The 16,029-nt window shown below is 59.4% G+C and overlaps 1 protein-coding gene across 1 annotated transcript in view; it reads left to right on the plus strand.

Annotated features, from left to right (window-relative positions):
• AAK1 (AP2 associated kinase 1) overlaps nucleotides 1-16,029 on the plus strand; it is a 139,049-nt gene that overhangs the window by 67,588 nt on the left and 55,432 nt on the right. Inside the window, exons 5-10 of the mRNA XM_039912225.1 lie at nucleotides 3,929-4,050; nucleotides 6,324-6,405; nucleotides 9,069-9,201; nucleotides 11,946-12,049; nucleotides 13,446-13,525; nucleotides 13,871-14,025. Of these exons, the coding sequence (XP_039768159.1) occupies nucleotides 3,929-4,050; nucleotides 6,324-6,405; nucleotides 9,069-9,201; nucleotides 11,946-12,049; nucleotides 13,446-13,525; nucleotides 13,871-14,025 (676 nt within the window). The remainder of the gene's footprint in view (nucleotides 1-3,928; nucleotides 4,051-6,323; nucleotides 6,406-9,068; nucleotides 9,202-11,945; nucleotides 12,050-13,445; nucleotides 13,526-13,870; nucleotides 14,026-16,029) is intronic.

Below are 16,029 nucleotides of genomic sequence, written 5' to 3' on the forward strand. Positions count from 1 at the left end.
TCGTTTTATTCATTCATTCAGTAGTATCTACTGAGCGCTTACTATGTGCAGAGCACTGGACTAAGCACTTGGAATGGACAATTCGGCAACAGATAGAGACGATCCCGGCCCAATGACGGGCTCACAGTCTAATCGGGGGAGACGGACGGGCAAAAACACGACAACATACAGATGAGGGAACTGAGGCCCAGAGAAGTGACGTGGCTTGCCTGAGGTCACACAGCAGACAAGTGGAGAGGCGGGATTAGAACCCAGGTCCCTCTGACTCCCAGACCTCGGCTCTAACCTTGAATCCACACCGCTTCTCAGGAAGGCATAGCCTGGCCTTCCACTGAGGAAACAGGACAGTTTTAAGTAATCAGTTGAGCCAGTGTGGTCTTCGGAAGGCCAGGTGACCCGACTTGGATTAGCGTATTTTGGGTATATCGCCTGGAGGACTAATTCTCTGGAGAAGACGCTAATGCTAGGAAAAGTCCCGGGAAAACTTGGAATACTGGCGGCTAGATGGGTAGAAACCATAACAAGGATAAACGGAAGAACCGCTAAGCAAGGTTATGGATTACGGCAGGAGGTAGGACGTTCGGGAGAAAATAGATCTATAGAGTCGCTACGAATCGGAAGCGGCTCTCCGACGTTTGATGATAATAACCGGTAGATTTGCTGAGCAACCGCTGTGTGCGGAATACTGTACTGTATTCATTCATTCATTCATTCATTCCTTCGTTCGTTCGTTCGTTCAATCGTATTTATTGAATGCTTACTATGTGCAAAACACTGGACTAAGCACTTGGAATGTACAGTTTGGCAACAGATAGAGACAATCCCTGCCCAACAGTGGACTGTACTGAGAAGCGGCGTCGCTTAGTGGAAAGAGCCCGGGCTTGGGAGTCAGAGGACGTGGGTTCTAATCCCGGCTCCGCCGCTTGTCCGCTGGGTGACCTTGGGCAGGCCACTCTCTGTGCCTCTGTTATCTGTAAAATGAGGATGAAGACCGGGAGCCCCACGTGGGACAACCTGATTACCTTGTATCTACCTCAGTGCCTAGAACGGTGCTTGGCACAAAGTAAGCGCTTAACAAATACCATCATTATTATTGTTATTGAGGAGAGTGCAGAAAAGTTGGTAGACACGATCCCTCTCCTCCAGGAACTGGTAGTGTGTGCAGAGCACTGTACTGAGCATTTGGGAGAGGACAATACGCTTAGCAGACACCGATCCTTCCCCTCGGGGAGCTGAAGTTCTTCTGTATGTACACCGTTGTATTGAGAGTTTGGGAGAATACAATACAGGGTGGCACCTGGAGAGTTTCCAGTCCTCTACCAGTCTCGACTGTGGGAGGGAGAGTCGAGCAGAGGCCTGTCCAGTCCATTCCCAGCGCGGCCGGTGGCTAGCGAGCGGCAGGCCATCGGCTACAAGTCAAAACTCCCCCGTGCTGGGCGGCGGCGGCCCGGGAGAGAGTCGAGGGTGGAGACTCGAGTTTACTGCATGGAAGGAGGCGATGGTCAACCACTGCCTGGTTTTTCCCAAAAAAACTCTGTGGATCCACGATTGCCGAAGGAGGTGGGGTGTCCTGGGAACAATCCATTCATTCATTCAGTAGTATTTATTGAGCGCTTACTGTATGCAGAGCACTGTACTAAGAGCTTGGAATGGACAAATCGGTAACAGATAGAGACAGGCCCTGCCCTCTGACGGGCTTACGGTCTTATCGGGGGAGACGGACAGACAAGAACGATGGCAATAAATAGAATCAAGACTGTAGAATCTCGAATCTTTAGACTGTGATCCCGTTGTTGGGTAGGGATTGTCTCTGTCTGGTGCCGAATTGCACTTTCCAAGCGCTTAGTACAGCGCTCCGCACACAGTAAGCGTTCCCTAAATACGACCGATTGAACGAATGCATCCCCGGCGTCGCTCTGGGTCAGAGACGACTCGACGGCACGAGACAAGAAAGTCCGATCCCTGCCCTTGGGGAATTTGCTGTCGGCTGAGTGTAGGGCACTGTACTGAATGCTCCGGAGAGTACAGTGGACTGAGTAGACATGCTCCTTGCCTCCGAGGAGCTGCAGTCTACCGTGTGCAGAGCGCTGGCCTAAACTCTTGGGAGAGGACAACAGAGTTAGTAAACGTGGTCCCTGTCCTCAAGAAGCTTACAGTCTTCTGGGCGCAGAGCACTGTACTGAGAGCTTGGGAGAGTAGGATACATTGAGTAGACATGGTCCCTGTCCTCAAGGAGTTTACAGTCGAGCGGGGAGACGGACACGACTCTGATTTCCGGCCCCCTCCGGACACCGACGTGAGTTAGTGCTGCGGTAGCACCGTCACGGCATCGCTAAAATCCGCCCTTTCCTCTCCGGCCGAACGGCTACCGTGTTAATCCAGTCTCTCATCCTCTCCCGCCTGGATGGCTGCATCAGCCTCCTCTTTGACCTCCCGTCCTCCCGTCTCTCCCCACTCCAGTCCTTACTTCACTCTGCTGCCCACATCATTTTTCTACAAAAACAAACAGGACGTAACACCCCGCTCCTCAAAAAACGCCACTGGTGGCCCGTTCGCCTCCGCATCGAACAAAAACTCCTCACCGTTGGCTTTAAAGCCTGTCCATCCCCTTGCCCCCTCCTGCCTCTCCTGGCTTCCCTCCTTCTCCATCGCAGCCCACACACTCCGCTCCGCTGGTGCCACTCACCTCCTCCCCGGGCCTCCAGCTCGCCCGTCTCGCCGCCGACCCCTGGCTCACATCCCGCCTCTGGCCTGGAACGCCCTCCCTCCTCAAATCTGAGAAATAATGACTCTCCCCCCCCTCTTCAGAGCCTTATTGGAGGCCCATCTCCACCAAGAGGCCTTCCCAGACTAAGCCCCCCTTGTCCTTATCTCCCACTCCCTTTTGCGTCACCCTGACTCGCTCCCTTTGCTCTTCCCCGCTCTGTAGTTTTATTTATTTATATTGATGTCTGTCTCCCCCACTCTCGACTTTGAGCTTGTTGTTGGCAGGGAAGGTGAATGTGTATTGTTGTATTGTCCTCTCCCAAAGGCTTAGTACGGCGCTCTGCACACAGTAAGTGCTCAGTAATTATGATTGAAAAAATAACGACTGAATGAGGGGTCTTCCCCGAAGGCATTTGGAACTTCTCGTGGAGTGCAGCTCTTTAGGGACCACTCCCTACCCCCTAGTCCCGTTATTTTGCTAACAGTGAGCTGCCTCCTCCTGGTCTCCATCCCCTAGGCTTCCCTATCGGGAATGAAAGGCCAGTCGCCGCTTGGTTCGGGGCGGAGCTTCCTCTGAGGCAGAGAATGGGTGGCCAATGGCCGCGTGGCCCAGGGCAGATTCCTGCGAGGCAGGGAATGGATGGCCGGCCTCCTGTTGGCCCCTGGGCAGAGCTTCCCGTGAGGTGGGGATCGGATGGTCGGCCTCTGCTTGGCCCCGTGGCGGAGCTTCCCGTGAGGTGGGGATCGGACGGTCAGTCTCCGGTTGGCCCCGGGGCAGAGCTCCTCGTGAGTCGGGGAACGGACGGCCAGTTGCCGCTTCTCCCGGGGTGGAGCATCCTGTGAGGCAGCAGATGGACGGATAGCCGCCGCTTGGCCCGGAGAAGAGCCTCGTGCGAGGCAAGGAATCGGGTGGTCAGCCTCCGGTTGGCCCCGGGGCAGAGCCTCCCGTGAAGCGGGGAATGGACGGCCAGTTGCCGCTTGGCCCAGGGCAGAGGTTCCCGTGAGGAGGGGATCGGACGGGCAGCCTCCAGGCGGGGAACGGCCGGCCAGCCCCCGCTTGGCCTCGGGGAAGAGCTTCTTGGCTACTTGGCCCCGGAGCAGAACTTCCGACCGAGGCAGAGGACGCACAGCCAGCTGCCGTTCGGCCCGAGGGCCGAGCTTCTCGGGAGGCAGGGAAGCCTGGCTCGCTCCGAACGGGACGGCGGGACGGGGTGTCTTCCAGGTGGAGAACATTCTGCTGCACGATCGGGGCCACTACGTCCTGTGCGACTTTGGCAGCGCCACCAACAAGTTCCAGAACCCCCAGGCCGAAGGCGTGAGCGCCGTGGAGGACGAGATCAAGAAGTAGGTGGCCGTGGGTGTCGGGGGCGGCTGCCCTTCTGGGGGACGACTTGATTTTCGGGGGCGGTAGGCGGACGTGACCTCCCCGTTCCCCGGGGAGGCGGGGGGGTGTCGTCTGAGGTGACCGGCACGGGGACGGCCTGTCCGGGGGAGCCGGGTGGGTACGAGACCTCCAACGTCTCCCTGACCGAAGGCCACCGTTCCGGAATAAGAAACAACAGTAGATTCATCGAGGCCTTGGGCGTGCGATCGGCGAATGTAACTTGGAAGGTGGAATACTATGGACAAAGCGTATTTTTAGTGGTGGTGATAGTAAAAATTAACGTGGTCCTTGTTAAACACTTACTCTGTGCCAAGCGCTGGGGGCGATACAAGGCAATCGGGTTGTCCCAGGTGGGGCTCACGGCCTTAATCCCCATTTTCCAGATGAGGTCACCGAGGCACAGAGACGTTAAGTGACTTGCTCCGAGTCGCACAGCTGGCAAGTGGCAGAGGCTAAATTAGAACCCACGACCTCTGACTCCCGAGCCCGGGCTCTTTCCACTAAGCCGTGCTGCTTCTTGAGCGCTCGTCGTACGCAGGGCGCTTGGGAGAGTACAATAAAAGGACATACGGACGCATGCCCTACAAAGAAGGAGGGAGGATAGATGTCGAATCCCCATTTTACAGATGAGGAAACTGAGGCTCAGACAGGTGACCCAGATCTTGTCCGAGGTCACACAGCGGACAGGTGGCAGAGTCGGGAATAGAACCCAGGTCCTCTGACTCCCAGGCCCATGTTCTTTCAACTAGGCCACGTTGTATTTACTTCCCGGCTTGCCCGAAGTTGAAGTGATCGTAAAGGTATTTATTGAGCGCCCGCTGGGTGCAGTGGACTGTACTAAACTCCTGGGAAAGTACAGTCCGAAGAAGTGATGCGTTCTCCGGTCACGGGGAGTTTCCATTCCAGAGGAACCAGGCGTAAAAAGACTGACAACTCAAGTAATCAGAAGAAATGCTTGGGCAGGCACTCACCTAATGGACAGAGCCTGGGAACCAGAAGGACCTGGGTTCTAATCCCTGCTCCGCCACCTGTCCGCTGCGTGACCTTGGGCAAGTCGCTTCACTTCTCTGGGCCTCGGTTCCCTCATCTGGAAAATGGGGATGGAGACCGTGAACCTCGCGTGGGGCAACCTGACGAACTTGTATCTACCCTAGGGCTTAGAACAGTGCTTGGCACATAGGGAGCACTTAACAGGTACCATAATTCCCGTTATGTATTGAGCGCTTACTGTGTGGAGAGCACCGTATCCGGTACCTGGGAGAAGGCGATACAGATGGCACTGGGAGAGCGTAAGCCCGTTATCGGCAGAAAAGGTGCCCGCCAATTCTGCTGCAGCGCACTCGACTCTGCACGTGATAAGCGGCGTGGCTCGGCGGAAAGAGCCCGGGCTTGGGAGTCAGAGGTCGTGGGTTCTAATCCCGACTCAGCCGCTCGTCAGCTGTGTGACTTCGGGCAAGTCGCTTCACTTCTCTGGGCCTCGGTGACCTCATCTGGAAAATGGGGATGAAGACTGTGGGCCAACCCGATCACCTTGTATCCTCTCCAGCGCTTAGAACAGTGCCTTGCACATAGTAAGCGCTTAACAATAAATATCAACAGTATCTGTTAAGCGCTTACTGTGTGCAGAGCGCTGTTCTAAGCGCCGGGGGAGATACAGGGTCATCAGGTTGTCCCACGTGAGGCTCACAGTCGTAGGCAGTCACAGATGTCACCATCGTAGTAGGCGTTTATCAAGTGCCATTAATGGATGGACACACGAGGTCCCACAGCAGACACGTGGCGGAGCTCGAATTAGAACTCAGGTCCTCTGACTCCCCAGTTCCGGTCTCTTTCTGCTAGGCCCTACTTAGGGACAGAAGAGCTCTGGGGTAATTTATTTATTTCTACTAATATCCGGCTCCCCCTCTAGCCCGTCAGCTTGTCGCGGGCAGCGACTGTGTCTGTTTATTGTTCTGTTGTCCTCTCCCAAGCGCTTAGTACAGTGCTCCGCACTCAGTAGGCGCTCAGTAAATACGATGGAATGAATGAAGGAGTGAACGAATGAGAGGACCGAAGGGCTTCGAGGACCCTCACAGAAGGGAGGGCGGCTAGGAGGGGGAAATGAGGGGTGAGGGAGGGAAGGCCTCTTGGAGGAGGCGTGATCTGGGGAGGGCTTTGAGGGCGGGGCGAGCGGCGGACCGTACTGATCCCCCCTCCCTCGGCCCCGTGGGCCGAATACCCGTCGCGTCTGTAGGTACACCACGCTTTCCTACCGAGCGCCCGAAATGATCAACCTCTACAGCGGCAAAGCCATCACTACCAAGGCGGACATTTGGGTGAGTGTCAAACCAGTCAACCGTATTTCCCGAGCGCCGACCGGGTGCGGGACGCCGTACTAAGCGCTCGGCAATAGGACGGGCGCATTCCCTGCCCGCCGGCGAGCTGCCGGTCTGGAGGGGGAGGCAGACACGAATAGAAAGAAGGAAACGAGGGATGCGGGACCGGGAGGGGGACGAAGAAAGGGAGCGAGTCGGGGGGACGCAGAAGGGAGCGGGAGGAGAGGAACGGGGGGCGCTTAGTCAGTCCCGTCGACCGCGTCCGGCCTGGGGGCGACGGCCACTCGTAGAAACCTTCCCGTTAGATGTAGGTATCGAGCACCTGCTGCCTGTAGAGCACCGTACTAAGCGCTTGGGAGAGTTGCATCCAGCATTCATTCATTCGGTCGTATTTATCGAGCACTTACCGTGTGCAGAGCACCGTACTAAGCGCCCGGAAAGTTTAGTTCGGCAGCAGAGACGATCGCTGCCCGTCGACGGGCTCACGGTCTGGAAGGGGGAGAGAGACGACGAAACAAGTAGACGGGCATCGAAACCGTCAAAATAGAGAAATATAGACACGGTAATGGCGGTGGACATGATTTCTGCCCTCAGGGGCGTGTAGTCTGCCATGTGGTGAGCACTGTGCTGAGCGCTTGGGTGAATATGTCACAGTATGATGATAATGACTGGGGTATTGGTTAAGCTCTCGCTGTGTCCCACGCACTGTATTAGAGAAGCGGCGTGGTGTAGTGGATAGGGCACAGGCCTGGGAGTCAGAAGGTCACGGGTTCTAATCCTGGCTCCGCCACCCGTCAGCTGTGTGACCTCGGGCAAGTCACTTCCCTTCTCGGTGCCTCAGTGACCCCATGTGCAAAATGGGGATGAAGACTGGGAGCCTCCCGGGGGTCAACCCCATTACCCTGTATCTCCCCCAGCGCTTAGAACAGTGCTTGGCGCATAGTAAGCGCTTAACAAATACCAACATTATTATTATTATTGTTTACACCAGGGCTTAGAACAGTGCTTGGCGCATAGTAAGTGCTTAACAAATGACATCATTATTGGACATAGTCCCTGTCCTTCACGGGACTCAAAAAGCAGTAGGGTACCATGGCAACAAACGCTCAGTATAGTGCCCGACACGTAGTAAGCACTTAAAAAATACCATAATACCGAAATTATAAAGACTAGACTTTGAGGGCCTTTGTAGCTCGGTCCACCTAAACCACAACCTTCCTACCGCTTAGGGGTTCTCATGAAGCACTTCCTAGGTGCCAAGCACCGACCTGAGCACCGGGGGTAAATGCGAGATAATCAGGTCGGACACAGTCCGGGTCCCACGCGGGGCTCCCGGGCTAAGGAGGAGGGCCAGCAGGCAATGAATCCTCATTTTACAGATGAGGAAACCGAGGCACGGGAAGTGAGGCGCAGGAGGGGAAGCAGCGTGGCTCAGTGGAAAGACCACGGGCTTGGGAGTCCGAGGTCACGGGTTCGAATGCCGGCTCTGTCACTCGGCAGCTGGGTGACTGTGGGCGAGTCGCTTCGCTTCTCTGGGCCTCAGTTCCCTCATCTGGAAAATGGGGATGAAGACCGGGAGCCCGACGTGGGACCACCTGATGACCCTGTATCTCCCCCAGCGCTTAGAACAGTGCTCGGCGCATAGTAAGCGCTTATTAAATACCAACATTAAGTGAAGAGACTGGCCCAAGGTCACACAGACGAACCGTAGAACGGGGACTGGCACTCAGGTCTTCAGGCCTTCAGGTCTTTCCACTAGGCCATGTTACAGTCTGCTTATTCTGAGGTGTCTGTGATTTTCTTGTGGGGGGGAGATTGCGAAAGGGGGCATGGACCCCACTGTGGATTGCGGGGGGGAAGAGATCCAATAATTAATAATAATAATTCTGATATTTGTTAAGGATTTAATAAGTGCCGGGTAGAGTACTGAGCGCCGGGGTGGGCACAAGCACATCAGCTTGGACAAAGTCCCTGTCCAACGTGGAACTCACGGTCCCAGTCCCCATTTACCAGATGAGGGAACCGAGGCCCGGAGAAGTGGGGCGACTCGCCCGAGGTCACGCGGCGACAAGTGACGGAGCCGGGATTAGAACCCACGACCTTCCGACTCCCAGGCCCGGGCGCTGCCCGCTGGGCCACGCTGCTTCCCTGAGGAGGGCCGTTCTTAGCAGTTGCCGGCCAGAACGACGTCAGCCGGCTTCTAATAATAATAATGGCATTGATTAAGCGCTTACTGTGTGCAGAGCGCCGTTCGAAGCGCTGGGGGAGATTACGGGGGTCATCGGGTCGTCAGGTTGTCCCACGTGAGGCTCCCAGTCTTCATCCTCATTTCGCAGATGAGGGAACTGAGGCCCAGAGAAGCGAAGTGACTCGCCCACGGTCCCACGGCTGACGAGTGGCAGGGCCGGGATTCGAACCCGTGACCTCGGACTCCCGAGCCCGGGCTCTTTCCACTGAGCCACGCGGTCTAGTCCCGGCCCTACCCGTTGTGGGTCTGGGGGAAATAGCCCGTCCCGGGGAGCCGGGACGCCCGGGTCCTAGTCCCGGCTTCGTCCGCCGAGGGTCCGGGGGTGGGGGGGAGAGGGCCCCGCTCCGGGAGGGGGGTCAGGTCACCTGGGGTCTTGCCACTGAGTGACCTCCCTTTCTCTCTCTTCCGCCTTCAGGCCATGGGCTGCTTGTTGTATAAATTATGCTACTTCACCCTCCCCTTCGGAGAGAGCCAGGTGGCGATCTGCGACGGGAACTTCACCATTCCCGATAATTCTCGGTATTCCCAGGACATGCACTGCCTCATAAGTGAGTATCCGCCTTTCCTCCCTCTCCTCCGGGCCCGAAGCGGGGAGCCCCTCCACCCCCCTCGGAATTTGGGTCGCGAAAGAAGGGTGTCCTCGGAAGGCGAGGCGGGGGGGGAAGGGGTGGGGCGTGGGGGGGGGCCTCGGGGGCGAAATTCCCATTTTCCAGATGAGGGAACTGAGGCCCAGGGAAGTGAAGGGACCTCCCCAAGGTCACACAGCAGACGAGACTGTGAGCCCCACGTGGGACAGGGACTGGGTCCGCCCCACTTCCTCCAACAGATGCCATCATCATTACTTACTACGGTCGGTGCCTGACGCATAGTAAGCGCTTAACAGTTAATACCATTATCATCATCATTATCGTCATCATCATCACTGATATTATCACTTATCCTTTGTGCCCAAATTCCCTGGAATGTTGTTCTTCCCTTTGGGAAAAGCCACCCTGCCTGGGAGGAGCTCTCTTTAGCTGTGGATGGGGTTGGGGGGGGGGGGGGTGAGGGAGAAGTGAGAGGAGAGGGGAGGAGAGAGAGAGAAGGGAGAGGAGGAGAGAGAAGGGAGAGGAGGAGAGAGAAGGGAGAGGAGAGAGGGGGAGAAGAGGGAGAGAAGGGAGAGGAGAGAAGGGAGATGAGAGAGGAGGAGAAGGGAGAAGGGAGAGGAGAAGGGAGAGGAGGAGAGAGAAGGGAGAGGAGAGAGGGGGAAAAGAGAGAGAAGGGGGTAGGAGGAGAGAAGGAAGAGGAGAGAGGAGGAGAGAGAGAAGGGAGAGGGGAGAAGAGGAGATGAGGGGGAGAAGAGAGAGAAGGGGGGAGGAGGAGAGAAGGGAGAGGAGAGAGGGGGAGAAGAGAGAGAAGAGGGGAGCAGGAGAGAGAAAAGGGAGAGGGGGAGAAGAGAGAGAAGGGGAGAGGAGGAGAGGAGGGGGGGAGAGAGAAGGGAGAGGAGAGAGGGGGAGAAGAGAGAGAAGGGGGAGCAGGAGAGAGAAAAGGGAGGGGGAGAAGAGGAGAGGGGGAGAAGAGAGAGAAGGGGAGAGGAGGAGAGGAGAGGGGGGAGAGAGAAGGGAGAGGAGAGAGGAGGAGAGAGAAAAGGGAGAAGGGAGAGGAGGAGATAGAAGGGAGAAGAGAGAGGAGGGATAGGAGAAGAGAGAGGAGGGATAGGAGAAGAGAGAGAAGGGGGAGAGAGAGAAGGGAGAGGAGGAGAGAGAGAAAGGAGAGGGGAGAGGGAGGAGAGAGAGAAGGGAGAGGAGAGAGGGGAGAAGGGAGAGGAGAGAGGGGAGAAGGGAGAGGAGAGAGGAGGAGAGAGAAAAGGGAGAGGAGAGAGAGAGAGAGAGAAAGAAAGAAAAGGAAGGAAAGAGAGATGTGTGTGCGCTCCTGGGCTTCTTTCTGCAGGGCAGAGGAAGGAGAGGGAGGGTGAAGTCTCTCTGCTGACGGAGGAGAGACGCCCCCCACCCCCCAACGCGCACACACACAGCACACACCCAGCAGGAACTTAATCCCAGCTTCTGGGAAATCATCCCTGAGAAGCTGCTTGGAGTAATGTTATTTCCCAGGTAGAGTCATTCACTCGTGGGAATTGGCCTCAGAGGGAGGTGATGGGACCTGCGTCTCTAGGGCCTATTCATTCAGTCAGTCAGTCAGTCAGTCAGTCGTATCGATGGAGCGCTTACCGTGGGCACCGTGGGCACCGTGCCAAGCGCTTGGGAAAGTACAACCCAACCCTAAAGGGTGAACGTTCCCTTTCCAAATGGGAAACTGGTCCGGCTCCGAACAGCCGGGGCAGATGCCGAGGGGGAGGGGGTGGCGGCCACTGCGATTCCCTCCGGGCCTTAGGAGACGGTCACGGGTGGGCCGGGCCGCTGCCTCGGGGGGTTAGTGAGGATTAACGAGGCAATATTCGTTAAGCTCTTTCGAGCGTCATAGAGAGAGGCCCGGGATCCACGCACGGTGTCCCGTGCCGGCCGACTTCGGAAGTCATGCGCGCTTTCATTCTATTTCGGGTTTTTAATGATATCCCTTAAGCGATCACTGCGTGCCGAGAGCCCCGGCTTGAGAGTCGGAGTCGTGGGTTCTGATCCCGGCTCTGCCCCTTACCAGCCGTGTGACTTTGGGCAAATCGCTTCGCTTCTCTGTGCCTCGGTTCCCTCATCTGTAAAATGGGGATGAAGACCGGGAGCCCCGCGTGGGACAACCCGATGACCTCGTATCTCCCCCAGCGCGGAGAGCAGTGCTTGGCACCTAGTAAGCACTGAGCAAATAACACAATTATCATTACAAGGTGGTCAGGTTAGTCGCTGTCCCGCGTGGGGCTCACAGAGCACTGTGCTGAACGCTGGGGAGGCGACTAGAGTTGGTGGCCAGTAGAGTGGGCGAGCACGATCCCGGCCCTCAGGGAGCTGAGAGTCTGGCCGGGGGTGGGGGCGGGATGCCGTTACCACGGCAACCTTAATACTAATAACGTTGGTATCTGTTAAGCGCTTACTGTGTGCCGAGCACTGTTCTAAGCGCCGGGGTAGATACGGGCTCGTCGGGTCGTCCCACGGGAGGCTCACGGTTAATCCCCATTTTACAGATGAGGGAACTGAGGCACAGAGAAGTAAAGTGACTCGCTCACAGTCACCCAGCTGACAAGTGGCAGAGCCGGGAATCGAACTCGTGACCTCTGACTCCCAAGCCCGGGCTCTTTCCACCGAGCCACGCCTTGCGAGGGGACCGGTCGGGATTTCTCCTGACTGTCGACTTCCGTCTCTTTCAGGGTACATGCTGGAGCCCGATCCCGACAAGAGGCCGGATATTTATCAGGTGTCCTACTTTTCCTTTAAGCTGGTCCGGAGAGAGTGCCCGGTTCCGAACGTCCAGGTACGCGGAATCGCCGGCTGGCCCCGGGGCCCGGCGGGAGGAAGAAATCTCCCTCGGAGAGAGACGCTCTCCAGCTGGGCGTCTCCGCAGAACCGCCCCCCTCCCGCCCCCGGAGTATAGAATCCGTCTTAAAATAACTTGGGTCCTCCGCGTTGGCCTTCGGCTCTTGGCAGGAGCCCAGACTCCCCTCAGAGGGACGCGCGGATAGAGAAGGAACCAAAGCCTCGTTTTTAATTAATGTTCCTTCCTCGTTTAGGATCTGTCGGGCGCCCAGGGAGGGCAGAGTTCTGTGGTTAGACTCTGTGCCGAGCGCCTACCGGACGCAGAATGCCGTAGTGGGCCCGGGCCCCGTCTCACACGGGGCTCGCGGCCCTCGTTCCCGGACGAGGGAACCGGGGCGCAGAGAAGCGGAGTGGTTTGCACGGAAGTCAAGCGGCGGAGCCGGGATTGGAACCCAGGTCCCTGTGACTCCCGGGCCCGGGCTCTAAGCCACTGGGCCGTGCCGCTACGTCGGAGGGAGTCTGCCGTCCCCAGAGGGGTGATGCCCTAGGGGGGCTCGCGGTCAGACTGCGGCACCCGGACCCTGGCCCGAAGTCAGGCTTTCCCGGTGCCTCTCTTACCCGCCGATTCCGGGAGCGAACCCGCAAACCCGGCCGGCCGGGGGCGGGCGGTCCCTGGCTTCCGAAGGGAAGCAGCGTCGTGTAGCGGAGGGAGCCCGGTCTGGGGATCGGAAGGTCCTGGGTTCTAATCCCGGCCCCGCCACTTGTCCGCCGCGGGACCTCGGGCGAGTCGCTTCATTTCTCCGGGCCTCAGTTCGCTCGTCTGGAAAATGGGGAATGGGACCGTGAACCCATGTGGGACGGGGACTGTATCCGGCTTGATTTGCCGCCATCCGCCCCAGCGCTTAGTACAGCGCCTGGCACGTAGTGAGCGCTCAACGAATACTCACGGTTACGTATCATTAAGGGGAGGCACCGTCTTCCCGGGGGGGCGGTTCCCGTCTTCTCGAAGGGAGGCCTCCGTTTTCCCAACGGGCGGCTCCCGTCTTCCTGGCGGGCGATCCCCTTCTTCCCGGTGCGCGGCACCGGCCTCCACGGCAAGAGGCCTCCCTTCTTCCCGGAGGGCGGGCCCTGGCTCTCCGACGGGAGGTCCCGGTCTCCTCGATGAGCGGTCCCTGTCTCCCTGGGTGGGCGAGGCCATATTCCCGACCGGTGGCCTCTGTCGCCCCTAAGGGCAACCCCTGTCTTCCCAGTGGGAGGCCCGTCTTCCCGACGGGAGGCCCGTGTCTTCCCGCCGGGCGGCCCCGGCCTTCCCGGGCCCCGGTCACGGTGGCGGGGCGGCTCAGAGCCTCCGCCGGTGACCGATCCGAGCCCGCGCGTGTCCGTTGGTTGTCCAGAACTCTCCCCTGCCCGCGAAGCTTCCCGAGCCCGTGAAGGCCAGCGAGGCGGCTGCTAAAAAGACCCAGCCCAAGGCCAGGTGAGAGCCGCTCGGGGCGGGCGGGGGCCGGCGCCGGCCGGCGGGCCTCGACGCTCCCGAGGCGGGCAGCAGCGCGACGATCCCGTGCGGCGAGCGTGGGGTTGGGAGTCACGGGATCGGAGTTGGAGTCCCCGCCCGTCGCTCGCCTGCCGTGTGACCCGGGACAAGTCGTCTAACTCCTCGGGGAGCGGCGTGGCCGAGCGCGTCGACGAGAGGGAGGGATAGAGCTCGAGGGAGGAGGGGAAGGGGGGTGGGGGGCGGACCCCGGGCCGGGGCGGAGGGAGGGCGTGGGCGGCGCGGAGCCGGCCGGCCGGAGCGAGCTCCCGTCTCCTCGGCCCGCCGCAGACTCACGGACCCGATCCCCACGACGGAGACGTCGATCGCCCCCCGCCAGAGACCCAAGGCGGGCCAGACGCAGCCCAGCGCGGGCATCCTCCCCATCCAGCCGGCCCTCACGCCGCGCAAGAGGCCGGTGGTCCAGCCCGCCGCTCCGTCCGCAGGTCAGCGCGGGGGGAGGCGGACGGGCGGGCCGGCCCGGGGCGGGCCGGGGCGGGGGGGGGGGCGGCCCCGGAGCGCCGTGGTGGGCTGGGGGCCGCCGAGGCGGGAGGTCTAGCCGGAGGGCGGCCGCGGAGACCTGCCGTGGCTGGGACCGAGCGAGCCGTGCGGGAGAGGGGCTCCCGAGAGGAGGCCGCGGAGGCCGGCGCGGGCTCCCGGAGGTCACGGCTCCGCCGGACTACTGCCGTCTCGCCCCTTCCCTGAAAACGCCGCCTAAAGACGTGCGGCCCGGGGCTCCGTTGGGCTTCCATCGGCCCCCGGCTTCCGCCCCCAAGTATCCTTCGGCTCGGGGTTGCAACCTCACAGTTTGGTTGGCTCGGGGCTCCGGCCCCACGGTCCCGTCGGCTGAGAGGTCCCCCGCCACGGCTCCGTTGGCTCAGGGCTCCACTCCCCCAGTTCCGTTGGCTCGAGGCTCCCCCTTCCGCGGTTCCATCCGAGGACTCCGGTCCCACAGTTCCACTGGCCGTGAGCTCCACGTTCCCTGACTCGGTGGACTCGGGGCTCCGCCCCCACGGTTCCATTGGCCCGGGACTCTGCCCCCGGGTTTCCGTTGGCCCAAGACTCCCTTTCTCAAGGATCTGTTGGCCGAGGGTTCCAGCCCCTTGGTTCCATTGACCGAGGACTCCACCCTCCATGGTTCCATTGACCGAGGACTCCACCCTCCATGGTCCATTGGCCGAGGACTCCACCCTCCGTGGTCCCGTTGGCCGAGGACTCCACCCTCCGTGGTCCCGTTGGCCGAGGACTCCACCCTCCGTGGTCCCATTGGCCGAGGACTCCACCCTCCATGGTCCCGTTGGCCGAGGGATCCACCCTCCGTGGTTCCGTTGGCCCAGGGCTCCACCCTCCGTGGTTCCGTTGACCGAGGGCTCCACCCTCCGTGGTTCCATTGACCGAGGACCCCACCCTCCATGGTCCATTGGCCGAGGACTCCACCCTCCATGGTTCCATTGACCGAGGACCCCACACTCCGTGGCTCCACTGGCCGAGGACTCCACCCTCCATGGGTCCGTTGGCCGAGGACTCCACCCTCCGTGGTTCCGTTGGCCCGGGGCTCCACCCTCCATGGTTCATTGGCTGAGGGCTCCACCCCCACGGTTCCCTTGGCCCAGGGCTCTGCCTCCAGGCTTCCACTGACCGGGACTCCAGCCTATCTAATTCCATTGGCTGGAATCTCAGCCCCACAATCCCATTGACTGGGATCATTGCCCTCTATGATTCCATTGGCTCAGGGCTCCTCCCCTCACGTTTCTCTTGGCTCGGGACTCTGCCCCCTCAGTTCCGTTGGCCTAGGACTCTCCCTCCGGGCTTCCGTTGGCCCAGGGCTCTGCTCCTCAGGGTTCCATTCCCTGCCCCCCACTCATTCATTCAGTACTATTTATCGAGCGCTTACTGTGTGCGGAGCACTGTACTAAGCGCTTGGAATGTCCAGTTCGGCAACAGACAGAGACGATCCCTGCCCGATGACGGGCTCACGGCCTGATCGGGGGAGACGGACGGCAGAGCCGAACAGAACGAGACGGAAACAGGACAACGTTATCACCGTAATGGCAGGGTTGGCGGGCTAAACTGACCCCTCTTCCATCTGCCGTCGCCCATGGTGCGGCTCAGGCTGGAGAAGTCAGTGAGTCGATCGTGTTTATTGAGCACTTACTGTGTGCAGAGCACTATACTGAGCGCTCGGGAGAGGGATGTGTACGGTAAACGGACACATCCCTTGCCCACAACGAGCTTACAGTCTAGAAGGGAGGTCTTCCGGCCGCCCCTGCGGGCAGCCTGAGCTGATAATAACAACTGTGGTATTAAGCGCTAACTATGTGCCAGGCACTGTACTAAGCGCTGGAGTAGATACAAGCCAGCAGTCCCTGTCCCACGTGGCTCACAGTCTCCACCCCCATCTTCCAGATGAGGTCACTGAGGCCCAGAGAAGTGAGGCGGTTTGCCCGAGG

The sequence above is a fragment of the Ornithorhynchus anatinus genome, chromosome 5 (genome assembly GCF_004115215.2).
Source record: "Ornithorhynchus anatinus isolate Pmale09 chromosome 5, mOrnAna1.pri.v4, whole genome shotgun sequence".
NCBI lineage: Eukaryota > Metazoa > Chordata > Mammalia > Monotremata > Ornithorhynchidae > Ornithorhynchus > Ornithorhynchus anatinus.